Source organism: Mixophyes fleayi, chromosome 11 (genome assembly GCF_038048845.1).
Source record: "Mixophyes fleayi isolate aMixFle1 chromosome 11, aMixFle1.hap1, whole genome shotgun sequence".
Lineage (NCBI taxonomy): Eukaryota > Metazoa > Chordata > Amphibia > Anura > Limnodynastidae > Mixophyes > Mixophyes fleayi.
In genome coordinates this window covers 18,339,485-18,358,667 of record NC_134412.1, presented here as the reverse complement: position 1 = coordinate 18,358,667, position 19,183 = coordinate 18,339,485, and the positions used below count along the sequence as shown (strand labels likewise).

The 19,183-nt window shown below is 43.1% G+C and overlaps 2 protein-coding genes across 7 annotated transcripts in view; one reads left to right on the top strand and one right to left on the bottom strand.

Annotated features, from left to right (window-relative positions):
* LOC142107491 (cell adhesion molecule CEACAM8-like) overlaps positions 1 to 19,183 on the top strand; it is a 368,458-nt gene that overhangs the window by 8,720 nt on the left and 340,555 nt on the right. The window contains exons 3-6 of one of the 2 annotated variants that reach the window (XM_075190945.1): positions 3,849 to 3,989; positions 5,081 to 5,142; positions 5,532 to 5,564; positions 8,498 to 9,270. The exons of the other annotated variant lie outside the window; for it this stretch is intronic. Of the exons in view, the coding sequence (XP_075047046.1) occupies positions 3,849 to 3,989; positions 5,081 to 5,142; positions 5,532 to 5,564; positions 8,498 to 8,545 (284 nt within the window). The 3' untranslated portion in view covers positions 8,546 to 9,270. Of the gene's footprint in view, positions 1 to 3,848; positions 3,990 to 5,080; positions 5,143 to 5,531; positions 5,565 to 8,497; positions 9,271 to 19,183 lie in introns of those variants that run through there. 2 annotated transcript variants of the gene reach the window in all.
* LOC142107480 (cell adhesion molecule CEACAM1-like) overlaps positions 1 to 19,183 on the bottom strand; it is a 205,806-nt gene that overhangs the window by 47,280 nt on the left and 139,343 nt on the right. The window lies entirely within an intron of this gene.

The window sequence follows — 19,183 nt, the reverse complement described above, 5'->3', positions numbered from 1 at the left end:
GCGAGCCAATCGCGGCTCGCGCCCGGCCATTCAAAAGATTGGCGCCGACGCGAGCCAATCAGCGCTCGCGCCGGCGAATGACGTCACGCCGGCGACTATATAAGTCGCCGGGTGGCGCCATTTTGGCAGAAGTCCGTCGGCGGAGAAGAGAGAGGACGTCTCTTCAAGACGTCCATCAAGAGAGCCAGCAGCAGCGGCGGCAGGGGGCCCTTGTAAGGGCCGTGAGCTACCCTGCCGCCAGAAGACTCCTAGCAAGCCGCCGGAGCGGAGATCGCCGGCGGGGAGCCCTTGTCAGGGCTGAGAGCGCCCCCGCCCCAGCTGCAACTGGAGACCCAGCGCCGAAGCGGAGAAGAGGCGCCGCCGGCTGGAGGGTCTGGAAGACCCGGAGGAAGAAACAGAAGACGGCGTGTCAAGTTGAGTATCCTGCGCAGAGCAGGTAAGTAGACTCAACAATAACGTCGGGCACTAGGCCCGTGGGCACAGCCGGGCACAAGGCCCGTTGGCACTGTAAATTAGGGGTACAAGGCCCAGGGACCTGGGCACTAGGCCCCAACGAAGTAGTGGGCCAGTAGGCCATTAGTATACTGATATAAAGGGGACAAGCCCCTGTTAGTTAGAAAGGGGGAGTCAGAGCCCCAGAGGTACAAGGGCACAAGGCCCTTAGGTAGTTAGGGGCCTAGAGGCCATAGGAAGGCCAGAGGGCCTGGTTAGGGGCTGGTAGCCCATCTGCTATTAAGGGCACAAGGCCCTCAGCTAGTTAGGAAGGCCACAGGCCTTAGGCAGGGGCTAGGACCCCTAGGTAGTAGGGCACAAGGCCCTAGTAAGTGGGCTCAGAGCCCTGAGTTAGAGAGGGGGCTGAGGCCCATTAGTCAGAGCAGAAGGCTCTGTGTGTAGCTGGGCAGAGACCCATGGTGTATAGGGCATAAGGCCCTGGTGGTGTGAGGTAGAGGCGTGGGAGCCTCGTGAGAGTAGGCGCGGTCCTGTGTGAGGTGAGCACACGTGGTTAGGAGGTACGGTCGAGCGTAGGCTCCCGTGGTGCTGTAGCAACCTGCTGGTTGGCTAGCAGCGGTGTGTTCGGGTAAGTAGCGGCAAAGTACTGTAGACTGTATTTATTCTGTCTGTGTGGCGAGTGTAGTTTACATTACAGTATTTTGGTGTGCTTTCTAGCTGTGTCCAGGGGCAAGACGTCAGGCCCCCATTAAAGGTAGGCTCTTGTTTCCTGTGGTTTTCCTGTGCTAACCCGTGCTGTGTGGGGACAAGTGTAAGTAACAGCATACACATAGTCAGGGAAGAACACACGTAGTGTCCCTGTCCCTTAGGTCCCCGGGGTCACACTGGTACCCAAGGGGGGTGGCTGAGTGAGTTGGTGGCAGTGCAGCACACCTTGAGGCAGTTCCAGGGGCGGCCGTGGTTCTGATCAAGGGTCCTCAAGGCCGGTTCCGTGCAGGTGGACCTGTGGTTCCGGACGAAGGGACACGTGTGAGATACCCGAGTACAGGCAGTCGGGCGGTTCAGTTCGATCGGCTGTTCCGTGCGGCAGTCGGCCCGCGGGTTAGTGTGCTGTTTTACTGAGCCTCAGCCGGGCTTAAAGAACCCGTACTTAGGGCCTGTGTGTGACTCCATAGCAAGAAGGCAGCTTCTTGGTAAGACCTGGGTGAGGGGGTTAGGAACCGCCCTCCGGTTTAGGCTGTGAACACCGGCTGGTGTTCCCCGTAGCGTGTAACTAGTAGTTCCGTTAGTGCACCACATTTAGTTAGTCCTAGTGTTTGACGTAGTTGCGTTGCCGACCATTAGAACGTTGTTAGGGTCGGGTCGCCGTTGTAGCTAGTCCAGTTTGTGGGTGCCATCTTAGTTCACGGAGAGCGTAGAGGGAGGCTGTGTGTCTTGTCATCCGCAGGAGTCGGGAAGGTGCAGGAGAACCGGATCGGAAGTGGGAGTGTCCCGGTGAGTATCACGCTCGATTCCTCCTTTCGGTTAGGCCCTCACCGGCAGGTGTGTGAGGCACTTGAGGCGGGATTAGTCCTCGGATTAGTCTTGGCCTTCAGTGCCTGTAGTCCCCCGCGTCTTGGCAAGAACAAAGTGAGGAGGCGGCAAGGAGCTTGGACTGACCGTGTCCTTGTCCTTTGCCGTAGTCTCGGACAGCCCTTACCTGGTAGGCACGGCCGTAATCTCTGTCTCTATCTCAGAGGGACGTGATTGGAGGTGACTGCGGCTGCGGATCTGCTGGGATAGGATCGCAGCTGGGAAAGTGGAAGCGGACTGGAGGTGACCATCGTTTACAAGGTGAGTTATTTTCTGTTGCGTCTGTCCCTGTCTTTTCCCCGCAGGGGGCGTTACATCCATTCCAAGTTATATATTTGTTGTCCAATAAAAAAACAAAAGTCTAAAAAGAAAAAAGATTTGACACTGCGAATCCCTGAGTGTATTCTTTCTATCCCAAAAGCTTGAAGATCCTTTGGGATTTCCTCCATGTTCTTTTATACTAGTGAGAAGTTTGAATTTAGTCTGGTCAGATCTGACATTTCAAATATTACTTATATGTTCTTTGCTTGAACAGTTTATTTGTCATGCTTATATATTTTTTGTTGCATGGAAAGTATAGGTAATAGAGAACCACCCTAATATTTCAATTAATAAGGTCCTTGATTTTCCACAGCTTGTTATAAGAATCTTTATACTCTTTAGATTGGACAGTATATTGGCAAGCCTAACATTTGCCACATTTAAAACACTATTATTGTTTTATACACTTCCCCTATGAGAAATATGGACATCTCTGTCTTTCAAGTTCTGTGACCACCTCGAGCTTATTGATATTCTCTCACCACTTCAGCAAGATCAACATCAGATCTTAAAATAGTCCAGTGTATCATAAAATGCTATTAATATCTCTCCATTCTTTACAGAGGGTACCCAAGAATCCAGGGCCGGTGCTAGGGTCCATGGCGCCCTAGGCATTTTGAAAAAATCGGCGCCCCCCCGCGCAAAAATCGGGGCGCCCTCCTCCCCCCTCACCCCATCTTTCCTTACCTTGTCACACCACCGCCGCCTCTCTGCTCCATCTCCTCCCCTCCACTCACTGACACTAGTGAGTGGTGGGGAGGAGACGGAGCAGAGAGGCGGCGGTGGTGAGTAATAGCCTCTCCCCCCTCCCCGTGCATCTGAATGCTGTGCGGCGGCCGTGACAGGTATGGTCAGCGGTCGCTGCACAGTTTTAAAGTAATTTACATTCTTGTGGCGCCCTCCAGAGCCCGGCGCCCTAGGCAAGTGCCTAACCTTGCCTAATGGGAGCGCCGGGCCTGCAAGAATCTTATTTTGTCATCTTTGCATCAGATGTAACAAGGACAGATAAGAGATTCTCATTGTCGACACCTGAACATCCCATAGGCTTTAAGTATTACTTTTCTACTGTAGCCTCTAGTCTATGGGGCAGATTCTATTGCCCGCGATGTTCTGATGAACATCGCGGCCGTGCATTTTATACCGGTGGTACGGTATAAATTAACGCTCATTTTTGCTCGCTGGGACGGGGGGTATCGGTCCCCCGGGCCGCTCGGTCTAACCACTGTTAGGGCCGGCCAGCTCCCCGATGCAATATTTCCGCGTAATAACCGGCATAATGTCATGTGATGCGGCCGCCTGTGCGCCCCCCGGGCTGAAACCTGCCAGCCCGCGCCTGACTGTAGTTAGCATTGCAAGTCTCTTTCTTACCTACATTCTACTACCATTACTCTCATAAGTGATACTAAAACTTATTTTATTTAGAAATGGTCTATTTTATATTTTACTGATGCTTTTGTGACCAAAATATATATATTTGTGTATAAACTGTTATTTTCTCATTGTAGAATTCTCCACTGTCAACTCTGTCAATACTGGAGCTGTGGTTGGACTCATTGTTGGAGTAATCCTGGGAGTTGCACTGATTATTATTGCAGGCTTCATACTGTACAGGAGATTTGCCCATCCTGTGAGAGACAGACAGAATGGTAAGCAGAGAATCCTGGACCATATTTGCTAAAAGATGTGTAAATCACAATGGAAGTGCTAATATTGTTTAGCAGTCTTGCACAATCTTGCACCCTCCAAGTGTATAGACTACCCCTAAAAACTGATCTTGAAGTGACTGTACCCAGACAATTTGGGCTTTTACAGCCAAGAACTTACCATTATTTATATTCTTTCCACAAATGTACATGTCCATTCTATGTCACCCTATAATTCCAGTTTTAGCCTTGTTCTAAGATGACTGCGGGGGCAGGCTGGGGGGCATAAGCCCCCGGGCTGGTCCCATAGTTTTTTTCTTCTGTAAAATAGGCTGCTGAATGGAATCTTGCCCCCGGCCCAAAATTTGCCAGTCCTCCCCTGGATGACTGTATAAATAGAGAGCACCATGACCAGGCATGAAAGCATCATTGCCTACTCTCACGGAATTTACGAGAGACTTCTGACTTAGGGTGAGAACTTCTGGCAGAACATGCAATCCTCTGGAAAGAACATTAACCTTCCTGCAAAGTGGATGGCTCTTGTGCAATAGCGCTAATCACGTTATTAAGCACCGACCACCACAGTGAACAGTGACTAGGCTGAGGCATGATTACTCAGTTAGCATCATTATAAGTCATGCCCATCTCTCCTATTCATACCACGCCTCTCTCTCTCTTGCATATAGTCACACTCCTACAGGTACATGCTGAAAAAGACTTCTCCGTCCTGATAACGCCACCCACTCTATTAATAGCACCAGGGCCTGATTAATTGTTCAGGCCGCTCGTGACACCATCTCGACTACCCTCAAATGCCGGTCAGAGGATGACTTATTCTTAAACCTTGACCATGGGAATACATCAAGAGTAAAACCTATTTTGGATCTCCTGCGATCCCTGACTTGTATTTGAAATTGATCCAGAGTAATGTTGTGTACAGTTTCACTGAGATTGACTGGTTTTAATAAAATAAACCAAACAGGTACAGTATACTTAATATATGGCTGAATGAGAAGCTCATTCAACTAATCTAGAGATATTTAAGGAAGTTGCAAGTATAAGATGTGTTATTTAACTTTGTGGTCAATCTCCAGAGACATCAACAGATGGTCACATCCAGACTCCTGTGTATGAAAATGTGCCTGGCAAAGCAGAGGTATGTAATTGTTTGTACTGGTAGTTGTTTTCCCAAGTGTGTTAAACAACCCTCTTTGGTGTATCATTTAACTTTCTACTCTGTTTATAACTGACCAGAGCTCTCTCACTCCTCAAATGTGATCTTCCCACCAAGCACATAGGTTTGCTGTAAGTTTCCTTCTTCTCTCTGTTACAGTCTGTATGTTTCCCATCATCGTTATTTTGTTCATTAGTAGAACTTGTGTACAGTAGTAATCACAATGTTTTATCTCTGCTGAAAGTTCCCCGTGTGTATATTTCATGTTCACTTGGAGTTGTGGTGATTGAACTCCTAACGCTCATGTTTGACACTATGATGTACAATATTCAACATATCATATGTCTTATTACTTCTATATCTTTCAACAGAATCAATCGTCAAAGGAAGATTCATCGTATATGGTGAGTTAATATATGATAGGTGTGTTGTTGAGTGACTGAGAAAATCTTCTATAAATGTGAGTTATATGTAAACTATAGTGTTGATTTTATATCAATACCATCACATTCACTGGCAGGGAATTTACCAGGAAGTCAACAATAGAGAACTTAAAAACAGTTTTATTCTGTGACAAAGGGATTAATCGTGTCCATGACATAAACTCCTAGCTTGGAAAGTTGTCTCTCCCTACTTATCCATTATACTGAACCTGTCCTTATGCTACCTCTCGCTCAGCGGTCGTTCTTCCTTTTCATTATATAATCATGCCCATATAGGAGTGATTTATATAGAGGCGCCCCAATAGGAGCATGTGAGAGTGTGTTTGGTCACACCACCATAATGTCAGATGTGTCTCTTATGTATAACTGCTCAGATTATTCTCTGACGTCTGAACAACAGATTGTGCTGGAGAATTGCTCTGTCTGATCTTCTGATACTGACTCAGGAATTTTGACCACGATCGGGACGGACAGGAGATTTCACTTAAAATTGAGAGAGACTTTTTCATCTTTTTTCGATAGAAAAATATAATAATAAAAAAATGGGCACTGCTTCCATGCTAATGCGCGGAAGGAGGAGGGGATGAGGCCTCACCTCCTGTGATCTGCCAAGCTCTCCCTCATCATTTTCCTACTAGGCCGGCTCAGTCTTCACTCCTGTGCAAGCACAGAAGAGGGGGGGGGGGGTCCCCTAAAGTCTTGTACTTCGATCTGTATAAATAACACCTATCCACTTCCCGACAATACCTGGATCATGTTCTGTTCCCTTCCTCAGTGTAAGTGGCCCAAGTGGTGGTGGCTCATGGTACTGTTGGCGGCTGAAGTACTGGCTGAAGTGGGCATGTGGCGGAATCAGTGGCTGAAGTGGCAGCAGAGTGAGGGCAGCAGTAGTTGATGTGGCAGCAGACTGGCAGTAGCAGTGGCTGAAGTGGCAGCAGTAGTTGATGTGGCAGCAGACTGGCACTAGCAGTGGCTGAAGTGGCAGCAGCGGTTGAAGTGGCAGCAGGATAGCAGTAGTGGCAGACTGAAAGCAGTGACAGAGGGCAGGACACCCATTCTCAGAACTCCAGGTGACTGTGCCAACTGGGCAGAAACATGTTTCAGTCAACAGTCAGTGTTCATGTATTGTTCACCAAGGGGGCTGGGGATTGTGGAAATAGCTAAGCTGGGCACCCCAGGAAGAGATGTCGTGCTGGGGTCTGGGATCAGGGCCACAACATAGCACAGACAGTCGGCTAAGCACTCATTATTACATCTAATTATCTGTGTATCCCTTGGCCACAACAGGCCAATTGCCAGATCTAAGGCCATTGGCCAAGAGCCCAAACTATCTGCGCTCACGAGTCTAGTGCCTCAATTATCCGTGCCCATGGGCATAGTGACTAAACTATTATTGTCCATGAGACTAATGCCTGAACTATCTGTGTCCACAGGACTTACCTAGTCTGGCCTCTTTCCTTGGCAGCAGGAGGAAACTATAAACAGTCTTTGACTTTCTATTGCCACTGTACAGTAATGGTGCCGTCTGCTGGTCCATTGACTTGATCCTGTAATCCTCTCCCCTGCTTTCTAGCTGCTTTTGTCTTCAATGCTCTGCCGCCGTTTTCTTGCTTTATGCACAGAATGCTACTGCTCTCATCACTCTGCCGCTTTCTTTAGCTGGGGAATCATCTCTCTCTGGGAGCTCTTCACTGCTCGCTCTCCACCATCGGACTGGCTGCACCAGCATATATATGGCCACAGTGATGGGGTCGGACGATGACTCTGTGAGACTGGATTGGACCACAGCAAATCTTTACAGATTGTCTTGGTTCATGGCCAGAATAAGTCACTGCTGCCGAATGCTTACTTGTCCACCGTCGGCAAGCAGGTAAGTGGTCCTTTTGTCCTGAGGATCTGTTCACAGTTGGGCGCGTCCTTCTAAAACCAGTCTGGGGACGGTTTTCAATATGTTAGGGATGTTGTAAAGTTTGAACATTTTGATTCACCTAAATTTAGAAAAATATTTTACATTTTTTATAATATTTTTTAAATTATATTTAAACAAATATAAATAAATTCAACCATTGTAAACAGGTCTGAACATGTTCAAGGGTTTTCCAGCGTACATTCCTACATTGTGTTGTATTTTTAATGACATTGTTTGTGTTTTCATACAAGCTACAACAATATTTATATTTTCATAAAAAAACCCTAAAACATACTATAAAATGCAGCCATTTAAGCTTGAACAGGCAACATTTTATTATTTATTTAAGGCCTTTTGTTTTCACTGTAAGATGCAAACTTCACACTAGAAATTTGAACAGGGAATTCGGCCACAACAGTTGACATCAATTGAACCATCCTAAAACTCACCATTGTACCACAAACAACTGTAAGGCTGTTTAACTGGCCAAATTTAATTGAATTTCAAATGAAATAATTCAAGTATCTCTGAGCAGGGGATATGACCATTTATTTATTTATTGCTTTGAAGAGCACTGCCAATTAAATTAGGACCCATTCTGACATTACGGGTGATGGGTAGTTGTTTTTTTTTCCAATTTCGAACTGGAGTCAAATTCCAATGATTTGTGACTTTTGAGTTGAATTTTTGTAAAAGGTGGTGGGTTATCCTGTGGGTGTTGTTGTGTCATCTGGTGCACCCTCAATAATTTTGCAAAGTTGCGCCCTACACAGAATAAAATACATACATAATGTTTGATATATAAAGTAGGATGCACTCACTGTGTTAAAGAAAAGCAAATCGTGTGGTGTCAATTTAGTTGATTGTTGATTGTATGCACTTTTACCATTACAGGGGTGGAAGAAACATAGAGATTTTGCAATGCAGGGTTTAGTTGTGTGTATTCTATTAATTTATTATATTTATTATTATATTTATTTTTCAGGATTTGCAGTTCAGGTCGGATGAAACATACACAGAGCTGAAACTATAACACAGACTGCGTAAAGATTCCACAAAGAACAGCCAGCTCTGCCTCGAATACAACTAACCGAATGATCAGAAACAATATATATTACGAGGCACGTCAACAGTAATAACTTAAAACAGACATAAAAAAAGAACATTTTGCCGCAAAAAAAATCTAACTGCAACACTGTTCATTTAAACAGGGAATTCCACTCCCACAGTGCACAATATAATCAAAAATATATGGAGACCACAAAGCAGTATAGAGTTAATCATATATAATAAACCTTTAAAAGGTAATTATTTTGAATAAATTGTAAACTGCAGCAGAATATTATAGTAAAGAATATTGGCAGAATTCTTAGTATGAAATAACAGACTCCCAATATATACTTAAAAATCATTTATTTAAAAACACATTTAGCATTAATATATTATCACCATCAAAATTTCATTGCACTGAAAACAAGTCTTCAAAACTAGTTTATTGGATATTGTGTATATAGACAACATAAAGTGTAATCAAAACTGTAATAAACACCCTCTGATTCAGTGTATTGGTTTCTCATGATTATTGTCACTTTATAACACTATACAAATGCTGTATGCTTCACACAGGTGTATTCATTAGTTGGTAATGGTATCCCAAATCTCTTAGGAACACACAGTATCTATTATCGAATTCTAATATGATCCACTGAATAGTGGATATAATAGCGGAAAAAAGGGGGGATTGGCCAACTCACCGTATCCTCTAACGCTCCATCTGTCCTGGAGCTTATAATTCGACAGTGATGTGTAGAAGAAATTCTCTTTAGGAATAACTGGCCCCTGATTGAAATCTGTAAGCTGCACAACTCCGGTTTTCTGACGTTGTTACAAATGTTTCAGTAGGATAACACAGAGATGCCAAAGATTTATTTATCCGATGATTTGCAGATCAAATCAAAGCATTCAACGCGTTTCGTCACAGTGGAGCATTTGTCAAAGACATATTAAATCAGCCTTCATTAAGGGGTTATAAACCCTTCTTAATGCCAAGAGCTACCAATCACAACTCCTTTCTAGCAAGGAAGACTGCACCGTTGCGGCTCCATGAGGACTGGATTTGGGAAACCCTGCCTTAAGTAATGATTAATGTCACCCATGGATTAACCTTGTTTTATCCTATTCAATGATATAACAGTGCAATTTAAATTTGAAGAAAAAATGTTATAGCGTTTGTGCTAATTTTGGACAATGCTACGTAAGAAAAAAGTGAGACATATTCCAAGTCCTACATTGCGACAATCATTATATTCTAATCCACAAGCTACCAGTGGAGCAGGCTACACAGCCAACTGGGGGTCCTCATCGTCCACCTCTGGGCGTCCATGTGGTGTGGGGGAAATATTTTAGATAATGCTGAAGACATGTTGAATTCATACAAATGTTAATTTTTATTTTTTTTGGGCACGGTATGCCCTTGCTTTATTTTTCTGAAGAAGAAAAAATTAATTTTGCTTCTTGAGTATGAAGTGACTTGGTGTAAATGTTAAATATATTGTCTAAGGATGCATATTTGTGTTGTTAAATGCTTAAAAAAAATATTCACAGGCTAACCAGAGTGCCTGAAAGTAATCTGTGGGGTCAATCTCCAAATTTGAAATGGAAAAAAAATGCAAATCATTTCCATGTGAGTGCAGTAGTCCCCCTCCCAAAAAAAAACAGATTTGTAGAAAGTCAAAAACGGTCACATGTTAAGGACACAAATTCACAGAGCTTCATTGCTTAAATCCAGTGATTATACAGTCTCAGTGGAATCCCGTCAGCTTATCAAGTGTCTGGCACACATATTTGTTTAATTGTCAATTGTCGCATGAAGTGAAAGTGTCTCTAGATATTAAGAATCTGGATAACCACAGGTGTCTGATGCACCAGAAAATTGGCTACAGATGAACGCAAAGTGGATCTAGAAAGCAGACATAAGGTATGCCTGTAAATAGACGCATTTTAGATGGGGGTGCCAAGTGAGGCGTGATGTGCTTTTTAGACGCACTTTGCGGCCGAATCTACATAAGGCCCTGAATCGGAATAATTGTAGGTATTACTTTTAGTATATGATAATTGTTAAGTGCTCTTGTTAGAGATTGCAATTTTGTACATGACTTGTATTTTTGACAGAATTATGCTGCGTTATTCTTACTGAACATTAGTTTATTTACACAGAGTTATACTGTGTTACTGGTAAAATACTGGTATTGATGTTTCTGGTTAGTATGCTTAAACAAGAATATACATGAAAGGTGCAATATGCTCTCAGCATCAGATAATATTTATAACATGCAGAAAACATGAAGTGACTGATTCATTAAATTTGCACCCTGGCAAAACTATGTTGCATTGGAGGTGGGGGCGTGGCATGTCTTAGATCAACTTTTAATTTCAGTGTAACCATAAAGCTATCAAGTATTTGTGTGCTACTTGACAAAGCAACCAGTAATTTCCTTATTTGTAAAATAATAAACTAAATTGCACCCCTTGCATTGTAGCATGGTTTGTCCAGGAGCAAAGTTACTCTTTTTATTCGCTTTACTTTCCTTAATGAATTAGGCTCGAAATATGTAAGGAGTAAAACCATACTTGCCAACTCTCCCTGAATGTCAGGGAGACTCCCTGAAATAGGGATGATCTCCCTCACTCCCCAATAGTCTGGCATTCTCCCTGATGCTGAGCCAGTACAAGACGTGGTTGGCTTCACCATCTGTGCCATGATGATACAGTTCAGAAATTGTGTCCTATGTCCATGTATTGATGCCTATGTTGGTGGCCATTTTCATGGAGACCAAGATTTAATCAAAGACTGACAGGTAAGACAACATGACTTCAGTAATGGAGACAGAAATGTAAAAGACACTTCAGTCTCTAGAGATTCATTAGCTGCTTTTCTTTAACACATAGTTGCCTTCTCTCCCAGCATCCCACATTTCTGGGAGACCTCCCACGAGAGCAGGGCAACCTCCCAGTTCTCGCTTCCACAATAGATAAGCGGTGGGGCGGGGCTTAATGATGCAAATATCGTGTCATCTTAGCCCTGACAAACAATTAGGGGGCAGGGCCAATATGATTCTATTAGTCAAGCCCCGCCCCCACAAGCCGACCTCTGCCGGGATATCCCTGAAGCCAATGAGGAAAAGTTGGTCAAGTATGAGTAAAACCTACATGTTGCTATTTGTGATTATTGACAGTATGTTTGTGAATGTCATAAGCAAATAACTAGCTATATGCTGCTAATATTTGTATTTGAATAATGGGAATGTTGTTGTTGTGTGTTAAAGGTTCAGAACAGACTAAGTGCAGAAGGATAACCTCCATTTCTGTGATTGCTCTCTGACACCTGTAACACTAACAGCAGCAGCTCCATTTCGGTAGCACTGTACTATACAGCAGCCGCGGCGCTGCCAAAGAAGCATCCGCGGCGGTGCTGTATACAATACAGCACCGCCGCGGACGCTTCTTTGACAGCGCCGCGGCTGCTGTATAGTACAGTGCCGCTATGTAGAGACACTTCTTTAGCGGAGGGGAGGGGTTTCTGGAGACCCAGAAACGCCCTCTGCGTGCGCCCCTGAATAGTTGCAATGTTGTAATATGCTTTTCTAAAGGAAAGAAAACAAATGAGAATTTAATTTGAGAACTGTATACACAAACCTAATTACAATTACTCCTACTGCAAATATGCAAAGGTAATATTGTTTAGTTAAGTAACATATATATTTTCTATATATTTGAAAACCTTGTGATTGCTCCTAAGAATTGATATTAATAGCCGCTGATAATTATATCATGGATAAGACAATTGAATTGATCCAATATGCTTACCCAACAAGAGGTTAAAGAAGTACTCCTATCTTATGAGCAAAACTCATCTGAGTCTGCCCCCTGTCCTGAATTGGGGTGACTATCTTGCTTAGTCAGGATTTGGTCCAACTAGGTGTCTACATACTTTCCTACTCTCCCGGAATTCCCGGGAATCTCCCGTATTTCGGGGAGTCCTCATGGACTCCCAGAAGAGTAGGCAAAGCTCCCGCGTTTGCCGAAATTCACGGCAGTGAATGGAGGGGCGGGGCTTAATTGCGTATTCAATGTATTCAATGTGAAATTAATGTTGTACCAGAAGAACCTCAAGGGTTGGCAGAGGCACTTCTTGAACTTCGATGCAATAATGAAGCACGTATTGCATTTGAAAGGAAAACAGATCTTTCAAATTTTTGGATGTCGACTGCTGCAAAGGCATTCCAAATTGCACATGAGGAGAACAGTCAAAAAGTTGCTGCCTTTTGCAACTACCTACCTTTGCGAACAAGGATTTTCAACTTTAACAAACATAAAAACAAAGCAGAGAAATCGATTGGACGCTGAAGACTGTATCCAAATTGCTCTGACATCAAAATGCCCCAATATTGATGCTCTCGTATCAACAATGAAGCAACATAATTTCTCCAAAATCTGAAGTTTTGAAGCTGAAGCTGATTCCATACAGGTTAGAAGTCAAATAATTAATAATATATGATTTCCTTAATTACTATTATTAATATTAGTAATATTTTGTTAATTTCTAATCATGGGGATAACGTCGCCATTTCTAAATATATTTTGGGGTAAAAGGTAAAAAAGTTCCCTGACCCCTGATCTAATCGGTCTACACCACTACCAAAATACCTAATAACTGTGTCTATTGTAACACGTATAGTGATAATGCTCTACAAGGGAACTGTTTCCAAATAACAATTGTTTGCGAAACTGAGCAACAGATCACCATTTAGTTATTTAGCGCCACTAATTCTGCAGCGCTGTACAAAGAACTCACATACATCAGTCCCTGCTCCATTGGAGCTTACAGTCTACATTCCCTAACACACACGTCAAGTTGTTAGCAGCCAATTAACCTACCAGTATGTTTTTGGAGTGTGGGAGGAAACCCACGCAAACACGGGGAGAACATACAAACTCCACACAGATAAGGCCATGGTCGGGAATTGAACTCATGACCCCAGTGCTGTAAGGTAGAAGTGCTAACCACTTAACCACCATGCTGCCCCAATGTCCACATGCATCTTCTGCTCCTGTTACAGGTGAGCTGCAAGGAGAAAGGACTTGCAAAGTGGAAGGTAGTGTCGGCATTAGATATAGGGGGCTTTAGGGTTATATGCGGTCATAAAGGGTCGACAATCTGGTGCCAGTTTATAAACGTACCCAAAAGGCAAATAAGGGTCAAGTCTTACTGGAAATATTTTGTGAGGAACCACAGAACCTTTCATATCAGAAATTCACTCCTACAATCAGACCCTATGATAGGCTACTGGTATGAATTGCTAGAGGTTTCATCTATACCTTATCTGGGTTATAAATAAAGCTCTGATCACCATGCTCAAAGAACGAGAAGACAATAATTCCTTTACAACAAAATGTTCCTACAATACTGATTTTCATGACCTATGGATAAATGGGGTGAGGTCTCATCAGAAATGAGTGCAGTTTGAGTTGATCTGGGCAAGAACATAATAACCATAGGAGCAGGGGGTATAACTGCCATGGGGACCAGTGCTGAGGTCATACGTGAGTTTTTCACCATTGGGCGTTACATGGGTGACGTTATAAAACTTTGCTATGGGGCTCACAAATGTCTAGTTACATCTCTGGATCCGGGGCATGATGTAGGTGGATCTACGTATAGTTTGGCTGTATTGGGTTTGAGGCCTATCTTTTATTCAATAAGGAATGGTGGAAGTTATGTAAGTGCTTGGCCATTTAGAATTAGGTTTTTCTTGGGAAGTACCCTTAATCTCAAACAAATCCATCTAATGACCAACATGTCTTCTCCAGCACAAGTTTTTAGAGCCTACATATAAATTCTCAGGGCTGGCCCAAACCTTTCTTATGCTTTAGACCAGGCCTGTCCAACCTGCAGCCCTCCAGATGTTGTGAAACTACAAACCCCAGCATACTTTGTCAGTAGACAACCTGTTGATAGCTGGAAGGGCATGCTGGGACTTGTAGTTTCACAACATCTGGAGGGCCGTAGGTTGGACAGGCCTGCTTTAGACAGACATCTTATAGTGACATCACAGAGTGGGAGGGGCCAATGTGCTATGTAGTCATTGAATGTAATTAGTGTTCTATGGTTGCTTAGTGACGTGCTGACATCACAGAACAGTTAATGTGCCAGGTGACCATGGAATGTTAGTTGCATTGTTGTAATATTTAATATGTTACATGGATGCAAAATTGTAATTTGATTTTTTAATCAGTCACGTTGGTGTCATTTTACAGTCAGGTGCCCCAGACTTTTGTCAGTCAGTTTGTACCTTGGAATTGTACTGCAAAAAAAGGTAAGACATTATACAATAGCGGTGGTAGAATAACCATGATAATTCATCTCTTATTTTTTGTGTCTAGTTTTGCATAAAATATTTAACACACACAGAACCCTATAACTTCCTATTGTTTTCTCAGGTTGTTGTCTCCAGCTGTGGTGAAGATGAAGCTAATACTTGCAGTCTCTCTTGTCCTTATTGCTCTCTCGGTGTTGGCAGGTATATTTCAGTATATTTCAAAGTTAGGTGTGATCATTCTTATAGTGATGTACAGTCAAACCCATATTTTAAATGTGTTTAAATGGTGTAAAATCTCAGAGCGTGTAAAAAGATGGAGAAGTCTAAAATTACTTGAGGCAAGAAAAATAAGTAAAATACAAAGCAAACTGCAAATGATCAAATTGAAATTAGATTATTTCGGCAAAAAGGGTGCTCCAAGATGTAAAATGTTTTACACCATGAAGATCACATCTGTACAGAAATATAATGTATATATATATATATATATATATATATATACACATAATTATACACATATATATATACACATACATACATACATACATATATACACATACATACATATATATATATACATACATATACATATATATACATACATATATATACATACATATACATACAGACATACATACACATATATATATATATATATATATATATATATATATATATATATGGTTCAGCAGTGTTCAAAGGAAAAGACCAGCACTAGTAAAAAAAGAAAAAAGAAAACACTGAATTTCAAAAATAAGTGAATCTATATCGTTACAAGGTGCTGCCCAATGATCGTTTCAGTATATATAGATATATATTAATGACAGCTATCTTAAAGTAAAAGCCTGTTTGTGGGCTGAACCAATACTGATGGCAAATAGACTATTAAAACACAAGGAGCCAGTGACATCAGTGAGGAAATTCATTATTTTTTACAATAGACGTCACTAGGTACCAGTAACATCATGGACGACCTTTGTCACATAAGGCTGCAACATTATCCCTTTTGTTAAACTGGTCAAGATAGCATAAACCTGGTACCAATTCCCAAATGTCCTGGGGATCACTGTATAATGCTTTCTTTCTTCATTTTTTCTACCCTCATCCCCCCTTTCTCAGTCTAAGTAAAAACATTCCAATGGAATTAAAAAGGAAATGTCCACACACTAATACCTCCAGCCCTTTTCCTGAATCTCTTGTGAAAGATGGGCACCCAACCTTTCTTTAATACACAGTTACAGAATATCCTTGGCCATGTCTCACAGGTCTCCAGCCACCCTAATAGGGGTCCTTTGATCCATATTACCCCATCCCTGAACACCTTGTCATTGCTGCCTCAAACTGCGTTAAGCAAATCAAACATGAAGATGCTGTCGCTGTATAATTAACATCTGAATTGCTCCATCCTGCCTATCCTATACTTCAGCCTACAATCATCTTATGCCCTCCCCCTAGCTACCTTAACCAATCACTGACCCTTACATGTAATTAATATTAAACATGGAGCTGCTTATTCCTAGCTTAGTCATGTGTCCTTTCCACTAGTTTCATTTTTTCCATGAGTGTTCATAGTCAGGCTCGGACTGGCACATCGGGTGATCACAGTGGGACCTGGCTGTCTGTCAATGAGGTCATTCTGGTTGGGAGTGTACTGCTAGGAGTGATAGGATGTGTGTGTGTTAAAGTGTGTGACCAGGTCTAGCAGACTTCACAGTGATCCTTATTGTGTACTTCTTTGTTGTCTCCTCCTATGTCTTAGAACCTACTTCAGCCAAGACCTCCAAGATGAAAGAAAAGTTCATGTCGTTTGCGAAGTCAGTAAAAGATTCTGCAGCCAAAAAGGTGCATGAAAGCAAGTTTGTCAACAAGTTAAGGTACCTAGATATGGACATATATACGCCTTTCAGCACCTGTATAGTGATAGGCAAATAGGTATCCAGTGCTCAGGCCTAGTGTGGCAGTCGGGATGGCTGGGTGAAATGGCATTAATAGAATTGGTATCAGGCTGTACAAGTAGTTATATTTGATAAATAAGTCCCCTGCAGAAAAGCTTGGGGTAGGGGGGGAGGGGCCTTGCATGGGTTATCAGCATCAGTAACCCCATTAATAGACTGAGAACTCCAAAACTTAATGCTATCTGCAAATCTAGCTCCCAGAGGGATTAGTGGGCCCAGCACTCAGGGTGCCGATCCCACGACGTCCTCTCTTCTCTCCGCCGGCGAACCTATGGCAAGATGGCGCCGCCCAGCGGCTTAAATAACCGCCGGCGCAACGTCATCACTGGGCGCCGCCGTGAGCGCTCATTGGCTCGCCGCGGCGACAATCCTTTGAACGGCCGGAGTTCAGCCAGGATTGGCTCACTCATCTGGCCGCCGATTGGCCAGCAGGGGAAGGCGAGCCCTGATTGGCTCATCCCTCCTCTGCTGTCCACCCCTGCAGAAAGGAAGAAATACCACTGGAACGCTGGATCGGTGAGTGCTCACGAAGGGTGACTCTTCGTGGGTACAGCGGCAGCCTCCATCTTCGCCCTCTTCACGGGCACAGCATCCGCGGGGCACATCCCTACATAGACTGTAGACTATGCCGCTTTTATATGTTGTGTAAGTTAACGTAATGAGAGTTCAACACTCATTGTTTTTCTCCAGCTCAAACAAAAACAATTTGTTTTGTTTTCTTAAATATGTTCTTAACCATTTAACTCCATGTCTTTTTGTATTATTTTCTCACAGGAAACTTTTCACTGGAAATTCCAAAAAATCTAATGGTAAAGTCACAACAATCCCTGCATTGAAGGAACCTCAGAATCTTGGGGGTTCATCGAATGATTTCGCTGTGCTTCAGCGGTAAATACAGTTATGTAAACCTAATAAACTCAGTGTACGTCGGGTCTGTGTGGTTTTTTTTCAATGAACGATTAAAAATGTGGTCCCGATGGATAGATTGACATAAAATTGGATAATGTTACAATGATTGGGAATGTATAGCTGGTCTTTGACAGCACCCTGAGCAAAAGCAAAACATGGAATATCTGACAGTATAGTATTGCTATGGCATAGAGGTATATTTACTAAACTTGTGATTGGAAAAGTGAGATGTTGCCTATAGCAACCAATCAGATTCTAGCTGTCATTTTGTAGAATGTACGAAATAAAGGCTAACTAGAATCTGATTGGTTGCTATAGGCAACATCTCCACTTTTTCAAGGCCACAGTTTAGTAAATATACCCCAGTGGTGGGAGAATGGAAGGGGGTGGGGCACATCATTGGATAATTTTTGTTCCACCCATGCAACAAAATTGTAATTTCTGTCATGCCAAATGACGCGATTCACAGCAAGTGGCGCCATTTAGGCTCCCAACGGGCAGGATGCGGGAGAGTTGCATGTTCTCCCGGGAATTCGGGAGACCTACCCGGAATTCGGGAGTCTCCCGACCATTCTGTGAGAGTGAGCAAGTATTAGCTAAGGATTGTATTCTCAGCCAAAGACATAATTACCATAGGTACAGGGTAGACCGTAGATGCACATCTGCTTAAACACATGTAGGTAATTGCTTGTGGACTGAGCATGTCACCTCTAGGGGCTAGATTTACTAAACTGTGGGTTTGAAAAAGTGGAGATGTTGCCTATAGCAACCAATCAGATTCTAGCTTTCATTTATTTAGTGCACTCTACAAAATGACAGCTAGAATCTGATTGGTTGAGATAGGCAGCATCTCCACTTTTTCAAACCCGCAGTTTAGTAAATATACCCCATAGTTGCCAACTTTCTCTTGTTGCCCTCTGGGAGATTCCAGAGGGGGTGTGCGGTGGGAGAATGGATGGGGGTGGGGCACATAGAATTGGATCATTTTTGCTCTGCCCATGGAAAAAAAATCGTAATTTTTGCCGTGCCAAATGACGCGATTCACAGCAAGTCGCATCATTTAGGCTCCCAAGGGGCAGGATGCGGGAGAGTTGCATGCTCTCCTGGGAGTTCGGGAGACCTACCCGGAATTCGGGAGTCTCCCGACCGTTCCGGGAGAGTGGGCAAGTATTAGCTAAGGATTGTATTCTCGGCCAAATACATAATTACCATAGGTACAGGGTAGACCGTAGCTGCACATCTGCTTAAACACAAGTAGGTAATTGCTTGCGGATTGAGCATGTCACCTCTAGGAATGTAAACCTCTAGGAATGTAAACCTTTTTTGCTTCTGTTAAAGGTAAGCTACAAGGAGAAAGGACTTCCATGGGGCGTGATACTGCTAGATATAGGGTTGAAACCTAGTGCCAGAATATTATAGTACTTATTG